General features: G+C 37.3%; 2 protein-coding genes across 3 annotated transcripts; one reads left to right on the forward strand and one right to left on the reverse strand.

Moving 5' to 3' along the window:
- The first annotated feature begins 2,876 nt into the window (after window positions 1-2,876).
- Window positions 2,877-3,951, forward strand: EMRE (Essential MCU regulator). Its single transcript, XM_034321000.2, has 2 exons — window positions 2,877-3,425; window positions 3,529-3,951. The coding sequence occupies exon 1, from the start codon at window positions 3,138-3,140 to the stop codon at window positions 3,408-3,410; it is 273 nt and encodes a 90-aa protein (XP_034176891.1). The 5' UTR covers window positions 2,877-3,137; the 3' UTR covers window positions 3,411-3,425; window positions 3,529-3,951.
- Window positions 3,917-12,130, reverse strand: fliI (FLII actin remodeling protein). Of its 2 annotated transcripts, none has more exons than XM_034320999.2 (23): window positions 11,999-12,130; window positions 11,494-11,632; window positions 11,305-11,415; window positions 10,950-11,188; window positions 10,699-10,860; window positions 10,415-10,635; window positions 10,132-10,348; window positions 9,599-9,840; window positions 9,401-9,489; window positions 9,235-9,305; window positions 8,893-9,139; window positions 8,553-8,738; window positions 8,109-8,420; window positions 7,872-8,044; window positions 7,653-7,779; window positions 5,953-6,075; window positions 5,672-5,875; window positions 5,476-5,597; window positions 5,095-5,346; window positions 4,849-4,975; window positions 4,575-4,757; window positions 4,367-4,480; window positions 3,917-4,244 (listed from the first exon to the last, which is right to left on the reverse strand). In XM_034320999.2, exons 2-23 carry the CDS (start codon window positions 11,554-11,556, stop codon window positions 4,113-4,115), a joined length of 3,717 nt encoding a protein of 1,238 aa, XP_034176890.2. In that variant the 5' UTR covers window positions 11,557-11,632; window positions 11,999-12,130; the 3' UTR covers window positions 3,917-4,112. The 2 variants fall into 2 exon arrangements, with proteins under 2 accessions (XP_034176890.2, XP_076547226.1); XM_076691111.1 differs by lacking the exon at window positions 11,999-12,130 and adding an exon at window positions 11,863-11,881.
- Window positions 12,131-12,402: the final 272 nt, after the last annotated feature.

Here is a 12,402-nt window from a genome sequence, read left to right on the forward strand (position 1 = left end):
CATTGTCTCGTGCTCCTGTTCAATCGCCCCTATGTTCATTATCTCTTGTGAACCAATGACCAGATCAAGATTGGAAGGAGGACGACCCCCGTACCCTATCCTCGAGAGCGTAAACCTATTCAGAACAAAATAGTTCCATTCCCTCGCCACTTCTTCCAACAACCGACCCTCCCTGCTATCCACACTGCAATTCCACAACCGGCTCCTAGCGTTAAAATCTCCCATGATGACCGTGGCAACCCCATCTCTACAGTTAAATTCAAAAAGCTCGGACCAATCCTGTCTAGTCCAGGGCATGCCAGGCCTTCTGTAAACCACCAACACGTCCAAATCCCCAGAAACTAATTTCACCGTTATCCCCAACACCTGTCTACCCTGACCATTCCAACAAACTTTCTCCCTAACCTTGTAACTGATATTTTGTTGTATAAGCACAGCAACCCCCCCTCCCCCCTGTCTATCCTCATTTAGATCCCTTCTAACAACACTATAACCCGGAATATTGAAGGTATCCTGCGGTTTCAGCCATGTCTCAGAAATCCCGAAGATATGAAATTTCCCAATACACTCTTTAATTTTAGCAATTTTTCCTTTCACACTTCTAGCATTCCAAACACCCATTAACACGTTTTCAACCATTGTAAATTATTTAAAAATTATACCCAAGAGGCATCAAAAGCCCCTGTTCTCGCAGGACTCGTCTCTCATAGGATCCCATGAATCACATCGCAGGGAAGCAGGACAGTGAAACGCATAAACCTATAAAATAATATAACTTCAGTATATTCGTTAAAAAAATACAAAACAGGAACCGCTAAACATAACCACCACCTAGCGGGTAACAGGACAAAAAACGACAGGTAAGTACTTCTACTCTCTTTTCTCTTATATTTAGTGACCGAAATCCACACAGAAAAAAGTAAATCATCTTTCATAAACCGGCATTTCGAAAAAACTTCTATCTCCACCGCACGCCGTACAAAACTTAAATTACAAATTTGAAACTGCCTTAAAAAAATTCCGCAAGAAAACGAGAACACGCAAAGATTATACGATAATCGAAATAATCGAAAAAAAGAAAAGGTTAAACGAAAAATAAAAAACTTAACAAAAAAATACTGAATCTTGACAATTTTTAACAGTACACCCACCACCCTCGTGACAGAGAGCAACAACACACAGAAGAAAACAGGAGAGTTATTACCCGCTTCTCCTAAAAAGGCGAGAAGTCGCCTGGAATTCCAAGCTCTAATGTCGTGACTCCGCTCGCAGCCCGGACCATATCTCCGGGTCCCTTTCCGCTGGATCAAAATACAAAATTCCACACCAATTCCATATCTGAAAACCTTAAAGAAAAGTACAACAATAGACAGTTCAACCAACCATCGTTCCCGCGCGTAATTCCATGAACTCAAGCCATAACAAAAAACCTTAAAAAAGAACGTGAAAATACAAAAAAACCAAACCGAAAAACCGAATACACTCATTCTTCGCACACATTTCCAAGTTCTCAAACCATAAATAAAACCAGCACTGGAGACAACCAGACGCTGAAACACGCAAGACCTAAGCCCCATTATCCGGAAAAGGATTTTGGTTGAACACATGGCCGAACTGGCCCTTCTTCATTTCCGTAATCCTTCTTCTGCTTCTTTCCTCTTCCCTTTCTGCCTCCTGTGCTTCTAGTTCCCTCTCTCTACTGGCGAAGGAGGGCCCCGGGAGGCAGGCTTCCCACTCCTCCTGCTGGCGCTTCTTTTCGTTCCCAAAAGCCTCTGATTACCTTGTTTCCCAAATTCTGAGCTATTATGAAATTTGAAACACCAGAAGTTTCGCACGTGGCTAAAAAGTAATCGAGGCATTCGAGCGAAACGACAAGGATGGCATTCGACGAGCCTGGAGTCCGAGTGCAATGGGGCTAAACAAGGACAGAAGTTACAGTGCGAGAGAGAGGCTCTTATGCAGCTTCCGGTTCGGTATGGAATCACGGTCTGCTTTCGCAGTTTCGTACACCATCCTATAGGGCGGAGGGAGCCACCTTCGCCGTCCGAGGCTCGACACAATTAATTATTTCGACAAGCGAGTTTTTAATGGTGCTGGTTATATATTTTACTCGTTGAGGAATGAACCGCCTCACTCCTCCGATTAAATATAAAGGTATATCTCATGCGAACGAGGCATAATGGCTGCCCGCTCGCGCGTGACCGAGTGGTAGGGGCACCTTCCCCTTTAGTGCTTTTTCACTAGACGAAAGGACACTATTGTGAATGCATGTGCACAGCCGACTCTAGTACTAGCCATGCTGAACAACGTGGCAACACCGCTCACGTGACAATCGGGAGTACGATTTTCAAAAACAGAGTCCTGTGCTCGAAATTGTAATTAACGTCTTTTTTAATTAAAAGCTGTAGTAATATACACTATTTTGTGTTAATTATGTATAAACAATATATAAACGTTGCAACTATGGCAAATAGAAGTGATGTGGTAGTATAAAATTATTATAAATGTGATATATATTTTGTGTACTCTCAAAGTAGTTTGGTGTTGTGAAGCATGATATTTGAAATATTTACAGTGGTTTCAAGAAAATTTAGGTATGAAGCAAAATGAAACCATCTTTGGGTCAAATTGAAACATTTAAGAATTGATGAACGTGTATATAAGTTAATAAAAACCTTGAAACAAGCGAAATTATTGGAACGAAACCAAAGAGGTTATGTGAAGTCCAGAGAGTAGTCGGGAGTCTGACGACGTTGATTGGCTGAGAGTCCGGGAGTCCGGGAGGCAGATAGAGTAAGCTAGGTGTTGATATATTCAGACCAGACTCCCGCGGTGTTGCCATTTTTACTTCAGCACGGCTAGTACTAGAGTCGGCTGTGCTGTGGCATGTGGCCTGGTTAGTTGGACAGAACGCGCATACGTAGAAGGCAGAGACTGATATTATCGACCGCCAGCGGTCATAGTATACAAATTCAAGACCGAACGACAAAGCATATCTAAATACAGTGTCCAGTCTTTATAGATCTGTAGTCACTGCACAGTGTCACGAAAGTTTGTCGGATGAGTGACAGAAGTTTCTTTCCTTAGAGTACTTCTTCTCCGAGTTCTCAGTAATAAGTTTAAGAAAAAAGAAAACAATGATATTGCGACGTACATCCCTTATATTTGGAACTGCTGGTAATTTGTTAAAAGTGAACGGACAAATGAAAATACACGTTCGATCAAGGATAACAACACCTTCAGGCGCCATTCTTCCAGAGCCAAAAAGGCCTCGTTTTAGTTTTTTGGGTGTCATTTGCAGCGTCACGATAGGATTAGTTACCGGAGCTACTATGAGTAAAATAATTGCCAATTTTTTGGAGGAGAAAGAACTCTTTGTACCGTCAGACGATGACGACGATGACGATTAACCATGTAATCAAACGGTACAACGTTTTGTTTTACATGTGTAATATAGATGACCTTGTTAAAGATCTATTTTTTATATTTCATGCTTCGGTCATTGTTAATTTCCAAATTTTTTTTTAGACTATACTGCGCGTAAAACATCGCTACCAAGTTTTTTAAAATTCTGCAATCTTACGCTTTTCATTCCATTCTTTTGAGAATAAATTAAACATGTGCAAAGACATTATTTTCAAAATTGTATTAAGATTAAAATGAAAAAGCCAACAGTATACTGTGTAATAAACTTTTCTGATGGAAGAAACAAACAAGTTAAGTACATGTAAAAATGTATCTGCAAATTCGTTTATCAAGTTATCCAGAATAAATGTACATATATAGATGTATGTGACAAGTGTAACATGTTATGTAAATAACTCCACTGAATTCACAGATAAATTAGAAATATTACTGATGTTACTCAAGCAGTATTATTCCTTTCTTTTCACCAAAAATGATCGGTTCTTTGTGCAAAAAAAAAAAGAGAAAATAAGAATAAGAAATTGTGCATCAATATGATGGTAGTAGCATCGTAATACTGTTATTCGTAAATACGTAATAAACTCGTATTACAAATAATCCTGTATAAATTTTTTGCATCCTCATCTTTGGAGCTTGTCAAAAAGCAATATAGGAATATTACAAATGAATTTCCATCAAACATCTTATTAAGGCGACCTTTTATGCGAACTCCAACCGTGAAAACATTTAGTGAATCTTCGGGATTCTTTTCCTTTCGCAGTTAAAAATAGTTTTCGTGGTTTGTCAGGTTGCTTTACTCGCAAGTGTTGAATGTATACCTAGAAAAAAAGAAGAAAAAAAATGAATAACATTTATCCGTACTTTCGATTTTATACTTTGCACTACGTACATAGCCTTATTTGAAAAACAATAAATCACATAATCGGTTAGATGATTTTACCTGAGCAGACTTATAAGCCAATTTAATTTCCACTTCCGAACAACGGCTTCCTAGCCATAAAAATACTTGTTCACCATTATCAAGTATCATAATATCATCATCTGCTAAATCATCCTAAAACAACATCGGAATTTATACTTATCTTTATCTGCAAACATTCATTATACATTATTCAAAATATATGATACATAATAAATTTATTTAATACTTGACAAAAATCGGCGCATTTTTCGCTGATAGTAAAATATCCTTTCTCGTTCGAACATCTAAATAATCTAGTGTAATTCATGTATTCCGCATCGGTATCATATGGTTTTTTCCCACCAAGAGCTACCCAGAAGAAGTTATCTGGTTCTTCACCTTCATTCAAAACTTGCAAACTAATCCATGGCTGTTGATCGATCAACAAGACGAATACAATCAATTTTATGCCAAAGATCGTAGAAAGCGTTACCGTTGAAAGTAGTATTTGCGATACCTACGTTATTGAACATTTCTTCGGCAATTTCTTCGATTAAACGAGCTTCATCGCTGTTCGCTTTAGAACCAATCCAAGCGTACACTATTCCAGTTTGGTCGTCGTTGTTAAACGGCACGTTTAAAATATAACTGTAAAGTAAAGCAATGGAATAACCGTAGATAGGATTCAGTACACTAAGCTCAAGGTGAAAAAACAATTTTGGCAAAAGTTAACGTTATCGTTAATTATCTGATCTTAACGATCTTACCAGAACGAAGAGTTTAATAATGAAGAATCAGCTGGTATTTGTATCAGCCTAGTACACAACGCACTTCCATTACTCCTTAAGTGATAAAATTCAACCTTATTATTACCAGACGACTTAGGCTGTTTACGCTTGCCATGATGAATAATAAATTTTCTTTTAAAGTATGCCAAAAACTTTAAATTCTCTTGTTGTTGATGAGTTCTAACCACTTCCAAATTCTCACCAAATAACGATTTAAATTTTTTCTGTAAACTAAAAGCGCATTTCTGTTAATATTAATAATATCATACACGTAACTGCCATTGTTTCCGTAGAGGATCGTAATCGCAAAAAAAAACTGAAATTTTCAAACACCCAAAAGCCTCTTCTTTTTTTACCTACCTAAATGTAAACGTTAACCATCCCATGTTTCCTGCGTCTCTGCCTTGCCAGAAATATACTGTACACTGATAATCTTCCTCGAACTGCTCGTCACCGTCTTCGTTCTCCGTAGTATCGAGTGGCTAATAACGTTAGGAATAAAACTGCATTAACGATTACGAGATGCAATAAAAGCAAAAACAAAATCGTTACGTACCATCCAGTAACGGCATAAAAATACGTAACAATCACCACTATAAAAATGGCCTAATTCATCTTCCGGTAAACGTACGAATTTCTTCCCTTCTAAAACCAACGCTTCCATTCCTTCTAAATCGTCGTTCCATTCGGACATGAGTTGTTGCGCCTCAGCGAACGACATCGACGGCTGTCTAGGCATGAAAAGTGCAGCCAGATCTGCCTATCGTTGAAAGAAAATTCATTGATTCTTTGGCAATGTAAAGCAATCTTTTATTTATTTTTTTCGCGTAGGTATACCTTCGTTTCCTGCTGTTTGGCCCATTTCGTAAGATCTGCGCCAGTTTTAGCAACCGATTCGGCAGTTCTAGTAAAATCGACAGCTATAACTTCGTCCCAACCGGTAAATTTAGACTTGAAAATCTAATCAGAGAAGGCAATAACAACTGTCATTATAGAGGATGTTAAAAAATTACCCGAAGAGTTCTACACCGTTCAATAAATCATGAAAAATCGAAGCGAAAAGTTCTGTAGCATTCTTCTATGGGATCAGTAGTTTAGCCATATTTCGAAAATTGAAACATTGACCAAGTGTCCACCGAAGCATTAATTCGCACCTAGTGCGGCGTAGAACCAAATTTAAGTCGATGGAAACGTGACCGACTACGCTCAGTTCACTCCTGTTTCGATCCACAAGCTTTGACGGAGTGGTAGCGATTTCATACAAAATGTAGTCGGTGGAAACGGTTGAAACAGATTCAAAATAGATAGTGCCAACCTTTACTTTTTATTATTCAGTTACCAAAATGGAAAATAAACGTGATATATGATCATATGATGAAACTTTCACATTAATTAATACTAGTGGAACGCCTTGTGCTATGCACGGGGAATTAAACAGTTAAAATATAAATTTGTCTTTGCCCACTATCCACCCCAAGCTCCAATTCCATGATATTAAACCAAATAAAACTTTTAATTAAAAACTTCGTTGTAAACTACATTGTGTTGTAAAAATGCATCAATTTGATTTGTTGGAAAATTTGTTGCGCAGGATCCGCTATTATCTTATGGAAACTTTCACCCCTGCGCAGTAGTAAACCGTAAGAGATAGACATGCGCAGTAGATTTTTTACAAAGAGGCTTAACCCAGAAAAGTTAAATGGACCACTCTTAATGATGACGTAATTAGCTTTTATGTATCCCTTAAAAAGTGTCCCTTAATAAGGGTTTTACTGTACTATCATTGTACGAGTACACATAGAATATTTTTCTGCCTTGTTTTCGAGCATGCGTACAACGTCTCAGCGTAACTCACGGACATGTTTCTGCGTTATAATATGATTTTAAAAGAGAAGGAAATTTTGAAGATTATGGACAACAAGAGATTTTGCATCGCTTGTGAGTTTGTGTACATTTAGTAAACAAAAGTTAACTTGGCGCTACTGAAATATCAATCTCCCTCACTTCTACTCTACTTCCAGTGGAAACAGTACATTAAATTCGATGCGCATCGGAGCAGGATCGGATGTAATCCTTCGGTGGGAACTTGGTCATTGACCAATCAGCGCGCAGATTGAATGGCAAGACCTACTCCTACGGAGTAGGAGACTAGCCTCCTCTGACGACGCCGAGCCGCGCTGAGAGTCGAGGTGCGACGGCAGAGCAAGCAAATGGAGACTCCGCTTCCGTGTAGTCCCCTACTCCGCGCGTTTTGCCACTCAAACTGGGCGCTGATTAGTCAATTTTTCAATTTTCAACAACAAAATGTGGCTAAACTATTGATCCCATCGAAAAATGCTACAAAAATTTTCGCTTCGATTTTCCGTAAACGGTGTAGAGCTCTTTAGGTAATTTTTTAACACCCTGTATATCCTATACTACGCCAAACATGTACAATACATATAATATTGTTTTACACCTTATGTAATATGGCCAAGTGGCATGTTATTCGAATCCTTAACACTTCGTGAATATCGATTTAAAATTGAAACTAATACCTGAGATTCGGTTCCTTCTTGTAATCTTGTTACCATAGCGTATTCCGGCCGTTCTATCATGTTAAACAATTCTTGGGAAAGCTTAACAGCAGCAGCTCGTACCAATCTCGTTGACTTTTTTCCAAACCTACGAACAACAGTTCTCGATATTTACATTGTAATTAAATTTGATGTTACTTCCTAGGCAATTTCAAGAATACGAGCATGCCAGGCACTTACCAAACGTAGACATCCAAATGGCAATCCAATATATAAACGTTACGATTGTTCAACAATGTGTTCGTTAATTTTCCATGAGGTACTTCGACTTGTGGTAACTCTAAATAACCCATACCAAGTTGAACTTGATACAGACGTGGTGTAAACGGTAGAAAATTCGGATCTACGTGTTCCTGTACAGGAAGAACCGTTTGTAACAATTTAAGGTGCAGACGGGTCTAATAAGTGCCAACTTACAGTGATTTGTGGTAGTTGCGAAATGTCTTTCACATTCAAATGCGACAGAAAATCGTCCGATTCGGAATTCATGATTTCCGTTAGAATTTCTGCTTTGTTCTTTCTTTCGTTTTTGTTTATTTTCTCAGCCATTAATCTTGCCTTTGATTTCAAGGTGCTCTTTGCTGTTTTACCGTACCATATGAAAATCTTATAACCAGAGTCCAGAACAAATACAAAACCCGGGTCCAAAGAGTCAAAACAGACTGGGACCGGTTCTAAATGAATCGAAGCACCGGCGGCGTGTACTCGGTAAAGTCGCGTTATCGACGGCTGATGATGATCAGTCGAACGACGTTGAAAGTTAGCCCAAAGAACATGCAACGAAATACGAAAATAAATAAACACGATCCGATCGAATGCTAGAATCAGAACGTAAGTATTCGTTTCAAATTTTATACAAACCGTATCTTCAACTGTGTAAAAGCCGGATGAAGTACGACCACCTTCTATGTACGTGATACCAGACTCAAATAACATTAAAAATTCATCGGATTCCTCGCCTTGCTCTTCTCTGATAGTGCGACATTGCGCACCTAAATAATTACGTAAGTTTACAGCATGAATCGCAGCGCAGGCCCTTTTGTCCAACTACAATGATAAATCGAAAATCAGATATAGAGATTGTTAGAACGTTGTTCGTCACCGCAACCTCAACTCTGTTTACATTTCTTTCCATAACATTGTTGCAACTGAACGTAATTTCAACGATATTACACTGCTAATATCAATTTTGTAAACGCACCGTAGCTTTTTCTCCGATCCAGAAATAAATTGCCCACACCAAAGATCCAGCTTCGTCGATCTCCGTCTTCAAAACGATATAACAATCGCCTTCATAAAACTTGCCATGCGCGACCTCTTCTATCTCGTTAGGCAAGAAATTTTCAATTTCCCATACGGACAGTCCAGGTACCTGACCGGCATCTTCATCAAAAAACTCGGAATAATCTAACGGTGGTTTTTCCAAGGTTTCGTCCCATCGCTTCGGCCTATATGTATAGAAAAAAAAAGATGTATAATTTGTTTGTCACGAAACAAACATTGTTTCGAAAAAACTTTTAGCGTATACTCCTTTTGTGCTTACTTCAATGATTCCACTTTAGATTCTTCGCACTCTTTATCTTTGTTCTTCTCTTTTGCTATATCTTTCATACCCTAAGTAGAAAAAAGGACTTGAACGTGAATTTTCAGGTATCCCTTTCACTGTATATCACGGTCTAAAAGAAGAAGAAACGACGATATAAACGTACCTTTAATATCTTGGCTTGATCTTGGTCAGCTTCTTCCTGATCCCTTCTTCTTCTGAGTCTCATTTTACGGGCTATCGGATCTTTGCTATCTAACAGATGAACGATACGTGGAATATGAAAGTAAAAAAAATTGAAATATAGAAAGAAACGAATTGAGTTACAAATAGATTAAAAAACTTCCATCAGGTACGGACTTACTCGCCGTTTGCGTTGGCGTAGGAACATTTGCGCCGGCAAGTCGTAGTTGATGTTGCAGAGAAAAATCAATGTTATAGAATTCTATACCAGATCCTTTTTGAACCTCCGTCGGTTTCGGCGGCATTACCAAATTTGGGTTGTCTCTCAGGTCCAACTGTTCCAAATCGGTAAGGAGATGAATAGCATCCGGTACAGTGATCAATCGATTCGATGACAGTATCAATTTTTTCAACGAACCACATCTACAAAGCAAACATGCACTTTCTGACATCCTGAACAATAATTTAAAATTTCCACCGAAAAATCATACTTTGAGTTTAGCACGGATTCGATTGAAGTACTTTGAAAGGAGGATGATGGATGATGATGATGATGATGAGGAGGAGAAGGAGAAGGAGGAGGAGGAGGAGGAGGAGGAGGAGGAGGAGGAGGAGGAGGAGGAGGAGAAGAAGAAGTATAAGAAGAAGAAGAAGAAGAAGAAGAAGAACAAGAAGAACAAGAACAAGAACAAGAACAAGAAGAACAAGAAGTACCTGCATAAGCCTTCTGGTATCATTTCCAGGTGATTATTAGCCGCGGAAAATACTTGCAACGACGATAGCTTGCCAATGCCCGAAGGAATACCTTCGAAATCCAGTTGATTGTCATTTAAGTAGAGCCTCCTTAAAGTAACAATTTTACACACGGAGGCAGGTATTGCTGTCAGTTTATTACGACAAATATTTAATATTTCCAACTTGGTCCAAAGTTCTAAAATAAAAACCGGTTAACATATTTGTTAGGTTTTTCATATAACTGTATAATAAAACTATGTACCAATTGCTGTAGATAGTTCAGTTATTTCGTTATCGCTTAAATTTAAACGGCGCAAATTTAGTAACGAATAAAGAGCGTCTGGTACTCGAGGTAAATTATTTTGTGATAGATCGAGTTCTTGGAGATTCGTCAACGTTTCTAAATTCGACGGAATATTGCTTAACGTCCGTTGAGTATCGCGCATTTGCAGGGTCGTTAGATTCATCAGGGACGGTAGTTGCCTAAATAATAGAGAAGAAATATTCCAAGTTCTTTGTACTTGATCTACATCGATCATTTTCTACCTTAACTGAAAGTGTCCCAACGGATTGTGATTTAAATTTAAACTCTGCAGATTGGCCAAACGACGAGTCTGTGGTGGTAACGTTTCCAATTTATTATTACTAAGATCCAGGAATAACAAATCAGTTAGATGAATGAACAGCGTGTTCGGGATTGTATCAATACTAAGAAGAAGAAAAAGGTATAAAGGCAAAATGCTTGTTAATTATATAATTGATTATCGTCGAGCGTTAACTACATACGTCATACTCACTGATTATGACTTAAATTAAGATTTAGCAAGGAGCGAGCTCGCTCGAGTCCTTCTGGTACTTCTTTCAAATTATTGTGACTCAAATCCAACGTAGTCAATTCCTCTAAATGAAACAATTCTGCTGGTATGCCACTTGACTTGATATTGTTGCGTCTAATATTCAATGTTCTAAGACAACCAAGCTCCGTCAATTCTCCATACAAGCGTTCCAGCTTATTTTTAACCAATGAAAGGTGTTCCTATCCGAAAAACCGATACATTTAACTTGTATTGCATGTATCATTATGGGTAGTAGCATTTATGTCGATTATATTAGTTCTGTCTTTAATTCTTCAACATTTAAACAATAAATTACCAATTTTAATAGTTTACCCATTTCTTCTGGGATTTCTGTTAAGTTGGTTTCGTTTAATTTCAGCCATTGTATACCAGTCATAAGATGTACTGATTCTGGAAATTTTCCATTCTGCAAAATATAGAAGGGCTTAACAACATTTATGAAATAAAGCAAAACGTATCTTGAAACTTACTACATTGTACTTACACCAAAATCATTGCTGCTAAAATCAATACCACGCACAAATGGTAATACCCCAGTGTTTGCCATTTTATAAGATATTCAAGTAAACTACTGTATATTTATATGAAAATATACACGTTCTATTTCAAAATTACAAAATCATCTGTAAAAGATTAATACCATTATTATTCGTAAACATTATTCCGTATATAAATGGATTTTTTCCACTAAATCGCACATGCCGCAAAAATAAATTATATCAGAAAACAAATGAGAAGTTCAAAATCAATTAAGCTGCCCATTGTTCGTTAGGATAAATTATTATATCACTTCTATTAAGAATTAAAAACGACTGAATGATATCAAAATATATATTAATAATAATCGCATAACCTTTACTATTAAGATATTACAAACATAATTTATAGAATCATAATACATTATCATTAAAAATTCTTCGAAGTATGGAAATCTCTATCAAAAATGAACAAGGTACTGTACTTATGTACAAATTATTTATTATGAATACCTCATATCTGGATCTATACAATTACAATCTACAGATATATACATACACATAATATACTAATTATAATGAAAACATAAGAAAAAAACGATTAGGTTATCGATACCGATTACCTATGGTCAAAGAGGAGGTATAACAAAAGGCGACACTCCAGGCGGCACCTTTGATCAACGAGCGGGAAGTTTGAATGAATTGGATGTAATACTTTCTTTTCATAACAATCTTTTATAACTAGAAACCTTTTTGCATCGTCAATTTTTCTGTATATTATTAATCGAAGTATTTACATTAATTTTACATAATTGAAAAGTGGGAAAGTAAGAAATATAATAAAATGATAATATTAGAAAATATATTTGAACATAAATTACACAATTATACAATAGGATGAGGGAAGGTTTCGGATA

This window comes from Osmia lignaria, chromosome 12 (assembly GCF_051020975.1).
Source record: "Osmia lignaria lignaria isolate PbOS001 chromosome 12, iyOsmLign1, whole genome shotgun sequence".
NCBI classification, from domain to species: Eukaryota; Metazoa; Arthropoda; class Insecta; order Hymenoptera; family Megachilidae; genus Osmia; species Osmia lignaria.

What these genes read in the sequence shown, in the direction of transcription:
- EMRE (XM_034321000.2), top strand. Translation starts at nt 3,138, where the DNA reads ATGATATTGCGACGTACATCCCTTATATTTGGAACTGCTGGTAATTTG.
- fliI (XM_034320999.2), bottom strand. Translation starts at nt 11,556, where the DNA reads ATGGCAAACACTGGGGTATTACCATTTGTGCGTGGTATTGATTTTAGC. An exon ending in TGAACTATCTACAGCAATTG is followed by an intron (nt 10,349 to 10,414) that starts GTACATAGTTTT and finishes TTTTTATTTTAG; the next exon opens with AACTTTGGACCAAGTTGGAA. An exon ending in TTTACACAGTTGAAGATACG is followed by an intron (nt 8,421 to 8,552) that starts GTTTGTATAAAA and finishes GATCATCATCAG; the next exon opens with CCGTCGATAACGCGACTTTA.